This window comes from Takifugu flavidus, chromosome 6, assembly GCF_003711565.1.
Source record: "Takifugu flavidus isolate HTHZ2018 chromosome 6, ASM371156v2, whole genome shotgun sequence".
Taxonomy (NCBI): domain Eukaryota; kingdom Metazoa; phylum Chordata; class Actinopteri; order Tetraodontiformes; family Tetraodontidae; genus Takifugu; species Takifugu flavidus.
Genome location: NC_079525.1, coordinates 1360406 through 1374651, shown reverse-complemented (window position 1 = coordinate 1374651; position 14246 = coordinate 1360406). Strand labels below are relative to the sequence as shown.

The window sequence follows — 14246 nt, the reverse complement described above, 5'->3', positions numbered from 1 at the left end:
GGAGCCAATAGGAGGCGCCCGTACTTGGAGTAACACGTCAGTCTAGTGGAGTACAGAAGCCGGTTGAGGGTTTCTCTTCGTCGGTCTCTCCGGTCGTCTACATCCGTCTGTATTGGAGCCCAGATGTTGTAAATTTGCTCAGAACCCAGCAAAATCATAAACTCTTGTACGAACCGAAGCTACTTATTTGAAGAGAGGTAAGCAGCGTGTTTAATGTTGTCAGTCCGGTTCGTGTCATTCGAGAAGAGGCAGAAGTCATTAGCTACATTCGGTTAGCTAGCCCAGTCAGCTGTACAGCTTACTGTATTTTTGAAGGAAATTCGATATTCGATTCTCAAGCAGGATAGATTGGACAGCTAATGTTATAATGTTAGTGAATCAGTCGTTTTTTTCTTTCTTCTTTTTTTTTTGCTTATATTTCTTCCACTGAAGTTTTTTGAAATAAGTATAAATACGCTCGAAAAATTGTAATTTCACATTGGCTTTGGCCTGTTTATTTATAATGACTCGTTTTATTTGTTGTCCCTGTCGTGTCCACATATCCGAACGTGCTGTCAAATGTCATCACTCCAGATCCGCTTTTAGTCCACACGGTCAAAGGTCACACAGACAGTCGAGTATATTATCACTAATGTCTTCACATTTCAACATTTATCTCACCATATACATGGACATTAGTATTTACTCAACAGTGGCAAAATGCTCTGTCACTAAATTATTTTCATCTATTTAGTTTTCCCTATTTGGGACCCAGTACCATTACTTCTTGGGACACACACACACGATATCTACCTGGTCATTTACTTAAGTCCAGATCAGCATACACTCAGTGCTTGTTTTTAGCTGACTGCACAAGACGGTGATATTTGCCATGTTTCTGCCTCTAAAATCCCCGATTATTATCCCTGATAGCACTGAGATATTGAGCCACTATGACCGTCCCAGCAGGCTCATTTAAAGACGCGTGTTCATTTTCCGAAAGACGTCACTGCTGCACCTGAGAAGGTGGAGCCCCGTGTGAATATGACAAGAATTCCTCGTTGCTGGGCTGTGCAGAAACGCGCAGGTCTAGTTCCCAATGACGTACTTGTGCGTCAAACCTGACAATGTAGGAGGCTTTTTTTAGCATTGTTTTGAAAGGGACGCCTGCTTAAAGAGCACTTCAACTCCAGGCTAGCTCAGCCTGCCGACGTCCCGGAATTCTCTCGGTTCTCCTTCTGGACCTGCATCATTGATTCTGAGTCTTTCTCTAGCAAAGTGCTGTGATGACGACCTACCAGGAGTTCATCCAACAAAATGAGGACAGAGATGGGGTGAGATTCAGCTGGAACATGTGGCCGTCCAGCCGACTGGAAGCCACCAGGCTGGTGGTCCCGGTCTCGTGCCTCTTCACGCCCACCAAAGAGAGGCCTGACCTGCCCCCGCTACAATATGAACCAGTGATCTGCAGTCGGACCACCTGCAAGGCAGTTCTCAACCCACTCTGGTGAGTTCATACGTTATTATTGAATTTTAAATGTAGATATTATAGTACTATGTATAAACTAAAGAAGACAGTTTAAACCTGGTTTAAACTGTTGATCCGTTGTATTACTATCATCTAATATTGGGTGTGATGTCAGACGGCTATAAAAACATGTTGCTGATTAGTCGTTCACAGCTACATTCCTGTTTTATGGTCTTTTTTTTAACAGTCAAGTTGATTTTAGAGCAAAAATATGGGCTTGCAACTTCTGCTTCCAAAGAAATTCAGTAAGTACCAGTATCATTATTTCGTTTGATATGAAAATGGAACATTTGCTTGACTCTAAAGAGTATTTAAATCACCTGGATGTCTGTGTCTCTGTAGTTTCCCCCCTCCTACGCTGGGATTTCAGAAGTAAACCAACCAGCTGAACTCATGCCACAGTTTTCCACCATCGAATATGTAGTGCAGGTACAGTTTGGGTTTCAGGCATGTCTGCACTTCTCATCAGCAGTTTGTTATAAAACTCACCTGATTTGTTAAATTAGTGAATTATTCATTCATTTGCACATTAGTCTTTAAACATACTAGTTCTTGACCTGAGTGCTATCGGAGCTGGAAAGCATCAGGTCATTAATAATGCATCTGACTTTCTGCAGTAATATGAGCTTCTGCTCAGTAAACCTGGAAAAAGCATATATGCTGATGTGACCCAGTATATTTGTAGAAACTCTTAAACAAAGCAAACATCATGTTGTTTTTTTTAGTACTTTATTTTACAACTTTAACAAACAAAGGGGAACGTTGCCAACTCTTTCCTTTATGTTAGAACCCAAATCCTTTGGCTTCACCATCACTTTTCTCACCATTTACAGCGCGGCCCTCCCACCCCTCTCATCTTTCTGTATGTGGTGGACACCTGCTTGGAAGAAGAGGACCTCCAGGCCCTCAGGGAGTCCCTGCAGATGTCCCTCAGCCTGCTCCCACCCAACGCACTGGTGGGCCTCATCACGTTCGGACGCATGGTTCAGGTTCATGAGCTCAGCTGCGAAGGGGTTGCCAAGAGCTTTGTGTTCAGGGGCACCAAAGACCTGAACTCTAAACAGATCCAGGTGAGTGGAGGCTTGGCTGTTGCTCTGGGATTAGTGAGTGATGCAAATGAAAAGATTAGATGTACCGGTAAATGTTGGAGTGTGGTTCTTGGAAATGTTTGAAAAGGATAATTGGAAACTCTACTGTTGCAACCCTCCTGTCTTATTCCATGCAGACTAGTTAGAAAGGACACTGCAGCTATTTGTTCAAGCTAATTGGTTTATTTTTCTGTGTGTCTAAGGAAATGCTGGGTTTAGCAAAACCAGCAGCACCGGGACAAGGTCGTCCACCAGCCCCCCACGATGCCTCTGTCCCGTGCAGGTAGGGAAGAGCTCTGCCACGTCAGACTTGTCTTCACTTGTTTTCAGGGGATCAACAATCTTGTTGACCCTCCAGCAGTCTCTCTGTTAAGAGTCTACTTTTGGTCGTGTTTAGGTTCCTTCAGCCCGTGCACAAGGTCGATATGAATTTGACGGATTTGCTCGGGGAGCTCCAAAGAGACCCGTGGCCTGTTCCTCAGGGCAAACGTCCACTCCGCTCCACCGGCGTCGCACTGTCTGTTGCTGTTGGCCTGCTGGAGGTACGGTGTCCCCACCTGGAAGTGGAGCTTATTTATAAATAAGATGCTGGAGTTTGGTCCCAGCATCTTATTTAGAGTTCCAGCCAGGGTCTGATGTCCATATTCAACAGGAAGAGGAGTGTTTTGTCAGTTTAAAGGCTGGTTTTTGTTTGCCTTCTGTCTCAATATTATCCTCTCATTTGTGACTGCTGATCTGCAGTTATATAACTGATGAGAGCCGTTCTTCCCTCGCTGCACTCTGCTCACGCAGATAGCAGATGAAGCCTGATTACACACATTGTGGGCTTTTTCAGCAGCTCGAGATTCTCTGGGCCATTGAACCGTTTGAAAAAAGTATGTTTTAATATAGAGTGAATCTGAAACTCTTTTAGCCAAATTAGGTGTGTTTTTCCTCTGTTTGGTTCAGTACCTTTGTCATCACATCGCTTTCTCTCATGTCAGTGTTTCGGGCATTCCTGGACTCTGAACTATGGACTGCCACTGTCAACGTTGGATGTGGAGTCAACCTTTTTGTTACTGAACAGAGCTCAGTCTGATAAGATTAACTTGATATGGCTCCTTTTTTTAAAATCACTTTTTTGTGTCTATTAGCACCAAATCCTCCCTGAATAATTGCAACCATCTTATTATGGAAAGGGAACTCTAACAGATCTAACTGCAGGATCATAAATATGGTCATATACAGTCTAAATTTGTAGCGTTTTAGCACAATAATACTCAACTCCTCATCCATTATGATCCTCAGGGGGCCTTTCCCAACACAGGCGCTCGTTTGATGCTGTTCATTGGAGGGCCTCCCACCCAGGGCCCAGGTATGGTGGTGGGTGATGAGCTGAAGACCCCCATTCGCTCATGGCATGACATCCAGAAGGACAATGCTCGCCATTTAAAGAAAGCAACCAAGGTGACCTAATGCACCAATCACAAAGTGATCTTTCAGTATTCAGTGTGTGTGTTCCGGTACCCGTGAAGAGATGTGACTATGTTTTTGGCTTGCTAGCTACTGCGAATCCTAAATAAGTTTGCCACGGTATTTGTTGTGTCCCCACTGATGTTTTCCCTCTTCACAGTATTACGAAGCCCTGGCGACCCGCCTGTCAGCTAACGGCCACAGTCTTGATATGTACGCCTGTGCCCTGGACCAGACTGGGCTGCTTGAGATGAAGTGCTTACCTAACCTCACTGGGTATGTCAACACTCTCACTGATAACCTGTTGGGGATACTTGTGCTTATTTTGAGGCATCTGTTCCATTTACACATGTGTCCTTGGTGCAATCCAACATGATTTTGTTTGATTTCACCACTGCATGTGAAGCAGAAGCCGATGAGCAGTTGCTGATTGCAGTTTGTATTAACAGGGGCCACATTGTGATGGGCGACTCCTTCAACACTTCCCTGTTCAAGCAGACTTTCCAACGAGTATTTCACAAAGACTATAATGGAGACCTCCGCATGGCTTTTGGAGTCACCCTGGAGGTCAAGGTAAAGACCAACGAAAATTTTATGTATTGTTCATCATGCTAAGCCAAATATTAGCTCATGTGCAGGTTGAAGTTTCACTATGTGCCTGTGTGTGTTACAGACATCAAGAGAACTAAAGGTCTGTGGCGCCATTGGACCATGTGTTTCACTCAACTCCAAGGGCGCCTGTGTCTCAGACAATGTGAGTCCTGTCCCCAGAGTCGCAGTTCTTCTCGTTTCCTCTGAAACATAAAAGCTTGTTCACCGAAAAAATCTGATCTTTGTGTAGGAGATGGGAATCGGTGGCACAAACCAGTGGAAAATATGCAGCCTCAACCCATCAACAACCTTGGGCTTGTATTTTGAAGTTGTAAATCAGGTAAATGCCAGAGCAAACTTTCATTTATGAGACGGATTTGATTCTTGCAAATGATCGTATCAGTGCAGCAGTTGCATTAAATAGGTGGATAAGTTTAAAGTAAAACTCTATAACTCTTATAGGAGACTATTTGTTAGGGTTTGTAAATCTACCTAAACATCATGTGTCATGTTTGTGTGTGGCAGCACAATGCACCGATTCCACAGGGAGGCCGAGGCGTGATCCAGTTTGTTACCCAGTATCAGCACGCCAACACACAGAGGAGGATTCGCGTCACGACCGTCGCCAGGAAGTAAGACGGCAGAACTCTGCCTGAAGTTATTTCTGTCTGAAACTGGAATGCTATTATAATGAAGCCTGTGGATATTTAACAGAAAACACACTTGGGTCGCTTCAGAAATAACAGTTAGTCAATATTGGCCTCTGTAGAAAGGATATTTGCATTCCTGCTACTCCTGACAACGCCTGCTTGAACCAGTGTGCGTCATTGACGCCACACCCATGTTCCTCTAACACTTTCTCCACGCTTTTCTCTCCACCGACCAAAAGTTGGGCAGATGCACAGTCACAGATTCAGCACATTGAATCGTCATTCGACCAGGAAGCTGCTGCGGTTCTTATGGCTCGCCTGGGAGTCTTCCGAGCCGAGTCAGAGGAGGGGCCAGATGTCATGCGCTGGCTGGACCGGCAACTCATCCGCCTGGTGGGTGGCCGGACGGCTACCGGCATTAATGATCAAAGAGCCGCCCACATGAAAAGAAATCAGCCAAACTCTGTTCTTTGGTCAATCACTGACTCCAGTAACGTTATTCTATTATGTCTCGTTTTGGTTTTAGTGTCAGAAGTTTGGCCAGTTCAGCAAAGACGATCCAACATCCTTCAGACTGTCTGAATCCCTGTGCCTCTACCCACAGGTGGCCCCACACGACAGTTACATGGAAATATATAAACACACATGTCATTGTGAAAAAGATGACTTATCTTTGCTGTGTTCCTCTCCTCCACCTGTAGTTCATGTTCCACCTGCGGCGATCACCCTTCCTACAGGTGTTCAACAACAGCCCCGATGAGTCGTCCTACTACAGGCACCACTTTGTCAGGCAGGACCTGACACAGTCCCTCATCATGGTGCAGCCCATCCTTTACTCGTATTCCTTCTATGGACCACCAGAGGTCAGTATCACACCCTCCATGTTATTGTCAGCATATTTGTTGGTGATCTTTATTTATTTATGTATTTCTGTCTTCTCTTTCAAGCCTGTTCTCCTGGACAGCAGCAGCATCCTGCCTGATAGAATCCTCTTGATGGACACCTTCTTCCAGCTGGTTATCTACCATGGAGAGGTGAGGACTCCCCTCCCAGGGTTCATTCACATGACCACACACCTACCCTAACAGCACTTGTTAAGGTACGGTATTGTCCCCTTGTGATTCCAGACCATCGCCCAGTGGAGAAAGGCGGGCTACCAGGAAATGGCAGAGTATGAGAACTTTAAACAGCTGCTGCAGGCTCCTCTGGATGATGCCCAGGAGATCTTGCAGGCGCGGTTCCCCATGCCCAGATACATTGACACAGAACACGGGGGCTCGCAGGCTCGGTTCCTGCTCTCCAAAGTCAACCCGTCACAGACGCACAACAACCTCTATGGCTGGGGGCAGGTACGGTATTGTGAGATCCACCTGACATTTTTTATAATTAACTCAAGAAGCATGCTCTCCTTCCACATTTAATTTCATGGAAGGCCCATAAAAGTAAACATTTAAGGAATATCTTCGATTTTCTGTACTAAAGAATTAGAAGTAGTGCAACTCTACTTTTAAAGATTCAAAAGCCCAAAAGAGCATTAATCCTTAGTTTCTGCAGTGAGCATAAAGCCTTAAACTGTAACCAGCAGAAGGTTGTGAATATATCTGAACCTGAAAATGAACTTGTCATCTTGTATGAGATCATCGCAGTGATAAGTAATTATGAGATCACTTATGTCATATAAAACATCTTTGGGCTGTTTAATGATCATGTAATGGTTCCTTTTGTTTGGCCTTTCCTTTGCAACAGGAGGCAGGCGCTCCCATTCTGACTGACGACGTCAGCCTGCAGGTCTTCATGGACCATCTGAAGAAACTGGCCGTTTCCAGCTCTGCGTAAATCCGTTCCCAGGAAGAGCGACCCAACATTCCCGTCATCACACAAGGATCCGCCAACATTTCCCCTCTTTGTGACGAGCCAAACCCCGACTATCTTCTGTATTTCCTCACTTGAGCTCCACGTTCTCGCAGTGCTCATTTCAGCTAATTCAGCACAGTCCTATCAGGAACCCAAGTGGGGTTTTTTTAGTTCTTTGATAATTTCCTATTTATAAGTAAAGATCTTACAATCCAGACTAGTTTTATGTGAGCAATAAAAATAATTCACTCATGTATGTAAAACCACCTGTGAAGTCACCCAAGGAATAATTTATTTTTTCTTTCTCATCTTACCAGATTGTAATTTATTGACCTCACGGTGCAGAGAAATGAATCTATTTAGCTTTATCTATATGTTTTACATCCAGAACACGCTATGCAGTGATTAAATCCCAACAGTACTTGCTGAGAAAGAAATATTGGCAGAGATCATCGGTCTCTGCTCGGACAGCCTCTCAATGAGAGCCCGACAAAGACGGATAGAATATTATGTTGGTAACAAGAAGATTCCCTTTCAATATTGAGGATTAACACATTCCAAGGAATGGCAGGCAGCTGCCCCAGCGGAGAAAGCCCCCGTGTGGAGGAGCATCGCGAAGACACTTTATTGAGCATACGTGTGGTCCCGTCCCGTCTCACCATCTGCTACCGTGCACCGGACGTCCTCCCCCAGTCTCTGTAATCATCGCTCAATAAGATGGGGCAGTTTGTGCATTTGATCTATGCATAAAGTTCTGTCGGCAGGAAACCGCCTCCGTGTCTGTGTCCTGCACATGCGCGTCTTCAGGCTTTTTCCCCTCGCAGATGCTCAGTTGGCGCAGCAGGCATCTGTCCGGCGGCGCAGCAGAAGGAGCGGCTTTAGTCCACCGTGTGACGCTCCACCAATTGCATGTCAGTCGCAGCAGGTGACATATTCTCTGCACTCTTGATACAATTGTCTTTTTCTCATTTGGCACCGCCGCACATAAAGCCTGCGCAGCACGCAATCCCAATCATAAACCGCGCGCGAGCCCATCTACTGTCGGTGCTACTGTAAGCTGATTTCAGAGCACCCAGACAGTATGATTTCGAGGATCAGTGAATGGGAGATTATGAAGACTAATCCATCTGTTTAGAGGAAAATTCTACTCTTAGCAGCTTTAAGCGGAAGTTGCTGCCGCAACACAAATGAAGTCTGTGTCCATCAGGGGCTTAGGCCCCAGAATGGTGCACTCTCAAGATGCATATGCTGAAAAGGTATTCAGGGCCAAAGAGCAGATGCAATGCAAAGCCCGGTAATCTGTTTTTCCTGACAGATCTGTTTGCACAATACCAAAAAGCCCTTTTTAGGGTGCTGGATGTCCAACTGAAGCTGCACTTTATTCAAATATGCAAAAAAGGAACCACGTGTCTTCATTTAGTGCCTGTCTGTGCGTGTGGACACATTCCTTGATTACTTTTGTCTTCAGCAATCATGTATCGTCCGTGTCGATGTGATTTTCAAGGCTTTAGCCTATTGTCTTTTGTCTAATCATTATGGATCAGTTCAACCACTGAGTCCATTATGGCTTCTGTCCCATAAAAACTTATGTAAGACCTCCGTATAGAATATACCAGCGTGTTTATGTAACGGCTGGATCTGATCAGGTCGCACATTCAACACCAGCACTTCCGATATCTAGCAGGAGGTTTATCAAGGAAGATGGTGGCCACTAAAGCATCGATATCCATCTGGATAAACTAGTGATAATTTAAGGCTTCTCAAAAACTGGTGAAAGGAGAGATTTGATAGGGTCTTGACATTCTCTCGGGTGACTTCTGTCGCCCTGAATTAGGAGTCGCAGCAATTGTGACGCCTACTGGCAACAGGATTGTTGATTTATTCAATACTTTAATCTCCAAATGGAATCTTTCTGTGCTGAAATAGTAGAATTATCCCCCTCCTGAAATCATGAAAAACATGATAAGATCTCATCAGGGGTGAACGGGACTTTCCAAGTCTGCTTCTCTGTGTTGTCTTCCCTCAAACCTTCCATGACCTTTTCCAGGAATCATCATGGCAGTCAAAGAGTGAGACATTTGCTGTCAAGCTAAGGCCCAGTTTCCACCTATAAATAAACCAAAAGAGTGAATTTATCATAATGACTATTCTGTGAAGTATAAAGTTAACACAATGTTGTTTTTATATTCAAATCTGCTTTACTTAATTTGGCATAATTGCAAATTAGAGTCTACAGTCAACAAAGATGTTTAATCTCATGACCCCATACGTCGACTTCGCGCAAACACTCCGAAGGACAAAACCGCCTTGAAGCGTGCTAAACTGAATTAGTCTCCAGCTTTGGAAGACGTGTAGACATCGATCGCTTCCTTCTGCAGCAGAAGGGATGAGGATGCGCGAGCACGAGCAGGGATTAGCCTCTCGTTATTGCTACAAACTCAGGAGATGGCGAGCTTATCGCAGCCCACATGGATGCAATAAACAGGGTTAGCCAACTGTAGCCAAGCGGTCTGGATTCCAAAGATTGCTGATATGCCAGAAGGCGTCGCTTCAGATGTTCTGAAGGTGCCTCTGCTGCAGTTGGGTCTGTCACTGGCCCTTCAGCCGGTTGGTTCTGAAGACGACGGCCTCCACTGGATTCAATCCTTCTTGGAACGGCGCCCACCATCACTCAGAAAAAAATTGATTAGTGATGTCAGCAGCAGCTCATTCATTAAACTCTGCATGACCTTCTCTCAGCACTCACTGGCTCCTCTAAAAGCCCCAGAAGCCCCATTCTAGGGCTCTACTACGGATTTTTTTAAAATAAATAAACAAATAAATAAATAAATTCCCCTCGAATCTATACTTAGCATTTAGAGAAGAGAAGTTTGTGTCCAATCATCCATTTGACGCAAGCGCCACGTCAAATCCTCTGACAACGTGACGTCCTATAGGCAGAAGGCTCGTCGGTCACCGCGCGTGGAAAAGGGAAAAAAAAAAAGGAAAGTGGGGAGATGGAGCTGTGAGCCTGCAGCTTGGAGCTCAGTGCGGGGATGCTGTCGCTAATCTGCGCATCGCTCGTCATGTGTGCGTCGTGCGCAGCGCCGCTCGGGACCTGGACCTCACCGGGCGCGTTCCGAAAATAACCCGGGCCCGAGCACCTTCTCCCGCTGGCACCCATGAATTTTGGCGGACAATGAAGACCACACGGAGATGCAGGACCCTTCTCTCGGTCAGCCTGAACTTTTTTGCCCTGTTTTTCTCCATCACCGCCTTCATAACCACCTACTGGTGCGTCGGGACGCAGAGGGTCCCCAAGCCGAAGTGCAGCAAGCTGCGGACTCACCACTGCATCGACTACGGGGTCAACGAAACGGACCCGAACAAAGTCGTGTACAGCTGGGAGACCGGGGACGACAGGTTCCTGTTCCGACAGTTCCACACCGGCATCTGGTCCTCCTGCGAGGAGAATATCGACGATGAAAGTGAGAGAAGGGTGGCGTGTGTTGTTTTTAGTTGCGCAAACTTACTTATTTACTCTTTATTTAGAAGTTAATGAACTTTTACTTTGTCACTCTCCAATTTAAGTTTCCCCCTATTTTACACATCGAAAATCCTGTTTAAAAATCTAAATGAACTCGTTTTGTTAGTTGTGTTAACATTTATTGAGCAAACAAAAAGATGGAAAAACAGAACATAGATTTATATCAAATAGAAAATTATAATTATTGTTGTTTTTATAATGGTAAGGCTGCTCAGGAGTGTGATTGCTTCCCCAGCTTAAGCCATGGGGTGACTTCACTCTGGGAGATGGGGGGAAAAATTGGATCACACTGGAGTCTGTAGTCATTTAATAATCGGAGGCTTAAGTCACAATTGCAAAGGTATAAAGACCCCAGGAGGAGGGGTGGTGAGGGTGTTGATCAGTGAAGGTCCGGGTCAGCGGTGTGATGAGGTCAGCTGTTCCAGACGTGTTCCACTCATCCCCCGTCCGTGTCTCAGCACCACCACGCCGGCGTTAACACGTGTTACATATTTTGATGGCACTCGAAGGCCTCCGCACGAACGAGATTACCAAGGGAGGAATTGCTAGCACATGTCCATCTCATCAAGTGGCTGTCCGACCGGGGAGGGGTGGCGAGGCGGCTTGAGTTAATATGGATTACGTAAGCGCGGCCTTGATGAGTTTTTCCTGAAAACAGCTGTTGCCACCCTCCGTCCACCTGATTAAAGCGCTCCACTCGCAGCAAATCCGGCGTCACGCTGCGTCCGACAGATGACGGAGCAGCAGCAGGCCGCGCTTCGTGTCAAAGGTCATGCTTTTACTCTTCTGGAACAGGCCTCCACCACATGTTTGTGTCCATTCCCAGCGACGGGTCACCCCCCCACCCCCACCCCCACACACACAGGACGGCGTCTCTGCTCTGTGGTGACGTCATTCTGTCTAAACACCTGTAACTCGCTGCGACACGCAGCAGCTGTTCCACCAGCTCTGCCAACAGACACGATCTGCCTCTAATATTCCGTTAATGCGCATCTGAAGCCACGTAGCCTCAGCCCCGTGGGGGTCACGGGGATGGACAGCTAGAGGAGAAACTCAGATTTAGGGGCTCGCTTCTGCCAGAAACAGCTCCGTTACAGCTCCCGCAGCTACTGACGACACAGTGTGGGTTTTTTTTTGTGATGTTACAGGTGAAAGATGCCGAAGCTTCATCGATTTGGCCCCCGCGTCCGAGAAAGGTGAGAGCGGCTGCCCCGATTTTCTGTTTTCATTGTTAAACATTGACTTTCCCTGTTGCATAGCCGAGACTTTGCAAAGTGTTCCAATAATAAGCGTAACAGTGACATAAAACACGCGAAAGCCATCGATTTAAAATGCACATAAACGGGAGCCGGCGGCGTTCTCTGGCGGCGTTCTCTGGCGGCGTTCTCCGTCGGCGTTCTCTGGCGGCGTTCTCATGATGAACCGTTTCCTGCAGGGATGCTGTGGCTGTCGCTGGTCTCTGAGATGCTCTACATCATTCTGCTGGTGGTGGGTTTCAGTCTCATGTGTTTGGAGCTCATCCACTCCAGCAACGTCATCGATGGGCTCAAGCTCAACGCCTTCGCAGCCGTGTTCACGGTGCTCTCAGGTAGACCCCCCCCCCCCCCCCCCCAGCCTTCCACCACCATCTCATATTGGATCACTACTAAAAGTTTAACTTTCAGTTTGCGGTCAGATCCAGAAGAATCCTGAGGATTCTAATCATACGTCAAAACATCAAGGATCCTGCAAAAAGGATAAAGCATATAGAGGAATATAGGAGATTATTGTGGAGCATTTCCTGCTGCGTGTAGCTGGATTATTACAAGTGCAAGGATGAGCCAGCGAGACGGAGCTTTTCTTTCAGTTTCGTGTAAAGAAATGATGTTTTTCTGCTCATTAATCTGACGACACAATAACCAGCAGTGATGTTAGAATCCTACTCTGATGTGCTTCCACAGTTTTGTGATACTCTTAAACATTTTCTTCCAGGTCTTCTGGGCATGGTGGCTCATGTGATGTACACTCAGGTCTTCCAGGTCACCGTGAGCCTCGGTCCCCCCGACTGGAGGCCCTACAACTGGGACTATGGCTGGTCCTTCTGGTACGGCTCCAACCAGTTATTTGATGTCGAAATAATTCAGGGCGACTCAGATGAGGGGTGTCGCTCTGCGTTCAGCTGTAGCTGTCTCACCTCGTCCCAGCATCATGTCTCTGATGAAAAAAGCCCAAAGCTCTCATGTTCTGGCAGGATTAGGCTTTGGTGTCCAAAGCCCCGATAGGGGCCTGATTGGAATTGCATAAGGGGATAATATTTCACTCCTTTACAATATGTACAGTATGCTGAAAACTCCTTTTAGGGGCGTGACATTTTTTAGGGGGGCGTTCAGCGAGCTGGGTGGACAGGTCCATGATTTCTGTCTCATGTGGACCAGCATGCTCGGCTGGGACGGGGCAGAAGGACTTAGAGTGACAGTAATCCTGCAGACAAGAGGAGTGAGGGGAGATTTGGGCGTGTTTGGTTGTTCACCGTGCTTTGTCTCCTCTCTCAGCATGGCCTGGGCGTCCTTCACCTGCTGCATGGGCGCCTCCGTCACCACCATCAACTCCTACACCAAGACCGTCATCGAGTTCAGACACAAGCGCAAGACCTTCGAACAGAGCATCCGGGAGGAGCACGCGCGCGAGGCTTTTGGATATTTGCGCGAACACTCGGTGCACTCCATTTCCAAATCCGTGGACATTTATTCAGGCCAGACCCCGAAGAGCGGCAGGAAAACTCCCATCGATGCCGATTCTCTGGACCTGAGTGACATCGCAGGGTCGCTGGGAGAGGAGCAGTGCTGAAGACAGTGTGCGCCCTCACCAGGTGGAGGCACTTTCGCTCCATCTTGATCACGTTTAAACGGGTTTCCTGCAGCATCAGTTCTTTAGGAGCTCTGTTATATATTTATTTATTTGTTTACCTCTGCCTTAGCAACGGGCGTGACATCAGCATCGGCAACGGAGCAGACGCACGCAGAGAAAGCGATGGCGGGATAAATAACACGGGCACAGAGGAGGTCTTTTTTTTTCCTGTATCGCAAAATATAGTTACATTTATTCAGAAAAACAGAGAATGGATCTCTCAGATTGCAAGAAGCCTTATTTAAAGCAACAAATCACCCAATAAACCAACAGATTTAACCGACAATAAGCCATACATACTTCCTGTTTATGAAGTGCCTACTTATATTAGCTGTAAATATGTTGTGGAGCACGTTTGTATATAGGATGAGTGTTGACAGTTGTGTATTTGTTTTAGAATGTTCACATCCTGTGTTATTGTCAATGAAAAAGAGTGCAAAGCATCATGGGAGCTTCCAAATGTGAATCTGATCTCATCGTGGACGTGGAATCGTAACGACACAGTCATGTACACAATAAATGGTTTTTATGTGATGTTTTTGATTTATTGGGGGAAATAAAGTCAGCACTGTACAACACTATATCTATTTTTTGCTATTGTTTTATCAGTGATGCCTTGTGGGGTATTTTCTTCTCTCCTCGCTTCAGGCGTTAAAAAGTGCCTTTGGTTGTGCCTTCGGGTCCAGCACTGC

General features: G+C 46.3%; 2 protein-coding genes across 2 annotated transcripts; both read left to right on the top strand.

Annotated features, from left to right (window-relative positions):
* Positions 1-37: 37 nt before the first annotated feature.
* On the top strand, positions 38-7910 carry sec23b (SEC23 homolog B, coat complex II component). Its single transcript, XM_057035043.1, has 19 exons — positions 38-197; positions 1254-1486; positions 1695-1752; positions 1850-1936; positions 2341-2577; positions 2799-2878; positions 2993-3137; positions 3883-4041; positions 4208-4323; positions 4497-4620; positions 4721-4801; positions 4889-4978; positions 5164-5270; positions 5528-5681; positions 5815-5892; positions 5990-6151; positions 6236-6322; positions 6416-6637; positions 7035-7910. Exons 2-19 carry the CDS (start codon positions 1266-1268, stop codon positions 7122-7124), a joined length of 2298 nt encoding a protein of 765 aa, XP_056891023.1. The 5' UTR covers positions 38-197; positions 1254-1265; the 3' UTR covers positions 7125-7910.
* Positions 7911-10044: 2134 nt separating this feature from the next.
* Positions 10045-14135, top strand: LOC130527017 (germ cell-specific gene 1-like protein). Its single transcript, XM_057035044.1, has 5 exons — positions 10045-10609; positions 11817-11864; positions 12104-12256; positions 12640-12751; positions 13200-14135. Exons 1-5 carry the CDS (start codon positions 10321-10323, stop codon positions 13492-13494), a joined length of 897 nt encoding a protein of 298 aa, XP_056891024.1. The 5' UTR covers positions 10045-10320; the 3' UTR covers positions 13495-14135.
* The last annotated feature ends 111 nt before the right edge of the window (positions 14136-14246 follow it).

Bases quoted from the DNA above. Each gene is read 5' to 3' on its own strand.
- LOC130527017 (XM_057035044.1), top strand. From the start codon at position 10,321: ATGAAGACCACACGGAGATGCAGGACCCTTCTCTCGGTCAGCCTGAAC. The intron at 10,610-11,816 runs GTGAGAGAAGGG...GTGATGTTACAG, and splicing joins GGAGAATATCGACGATGAAA to GTGAAAGATGCCGAAGCTTC. The intron at 12,752-13,199 runs GTACGGCTCCAA...CTCCTCTCTCAG, and splicing joins GACTATGGCTGGTCCTTCTG to CATGGCCTGGGCGTCCTTCA.
- sec23b (XM_057035043.1), top strand. From the start codon at position 1,266: ATGACGACCTACCAGGAGTTCATCCAACAAAATGAGGACAGAGATGGG. The intron at 1,937-2,340 runs GTACAGTTTGGG...CACCATTTACAG, and splicing joins CCATCGAATATGTAGTGCAG to CGCGGCCCTCCCACCCCTCT. The intron at 4,042-4,207 runs GTGACCTAATGC...CCCTCTTCACAG, and splicing joins ATTTAAAGAAAGCAACCAAG to TATTACGAAGCCCTGGCGAC.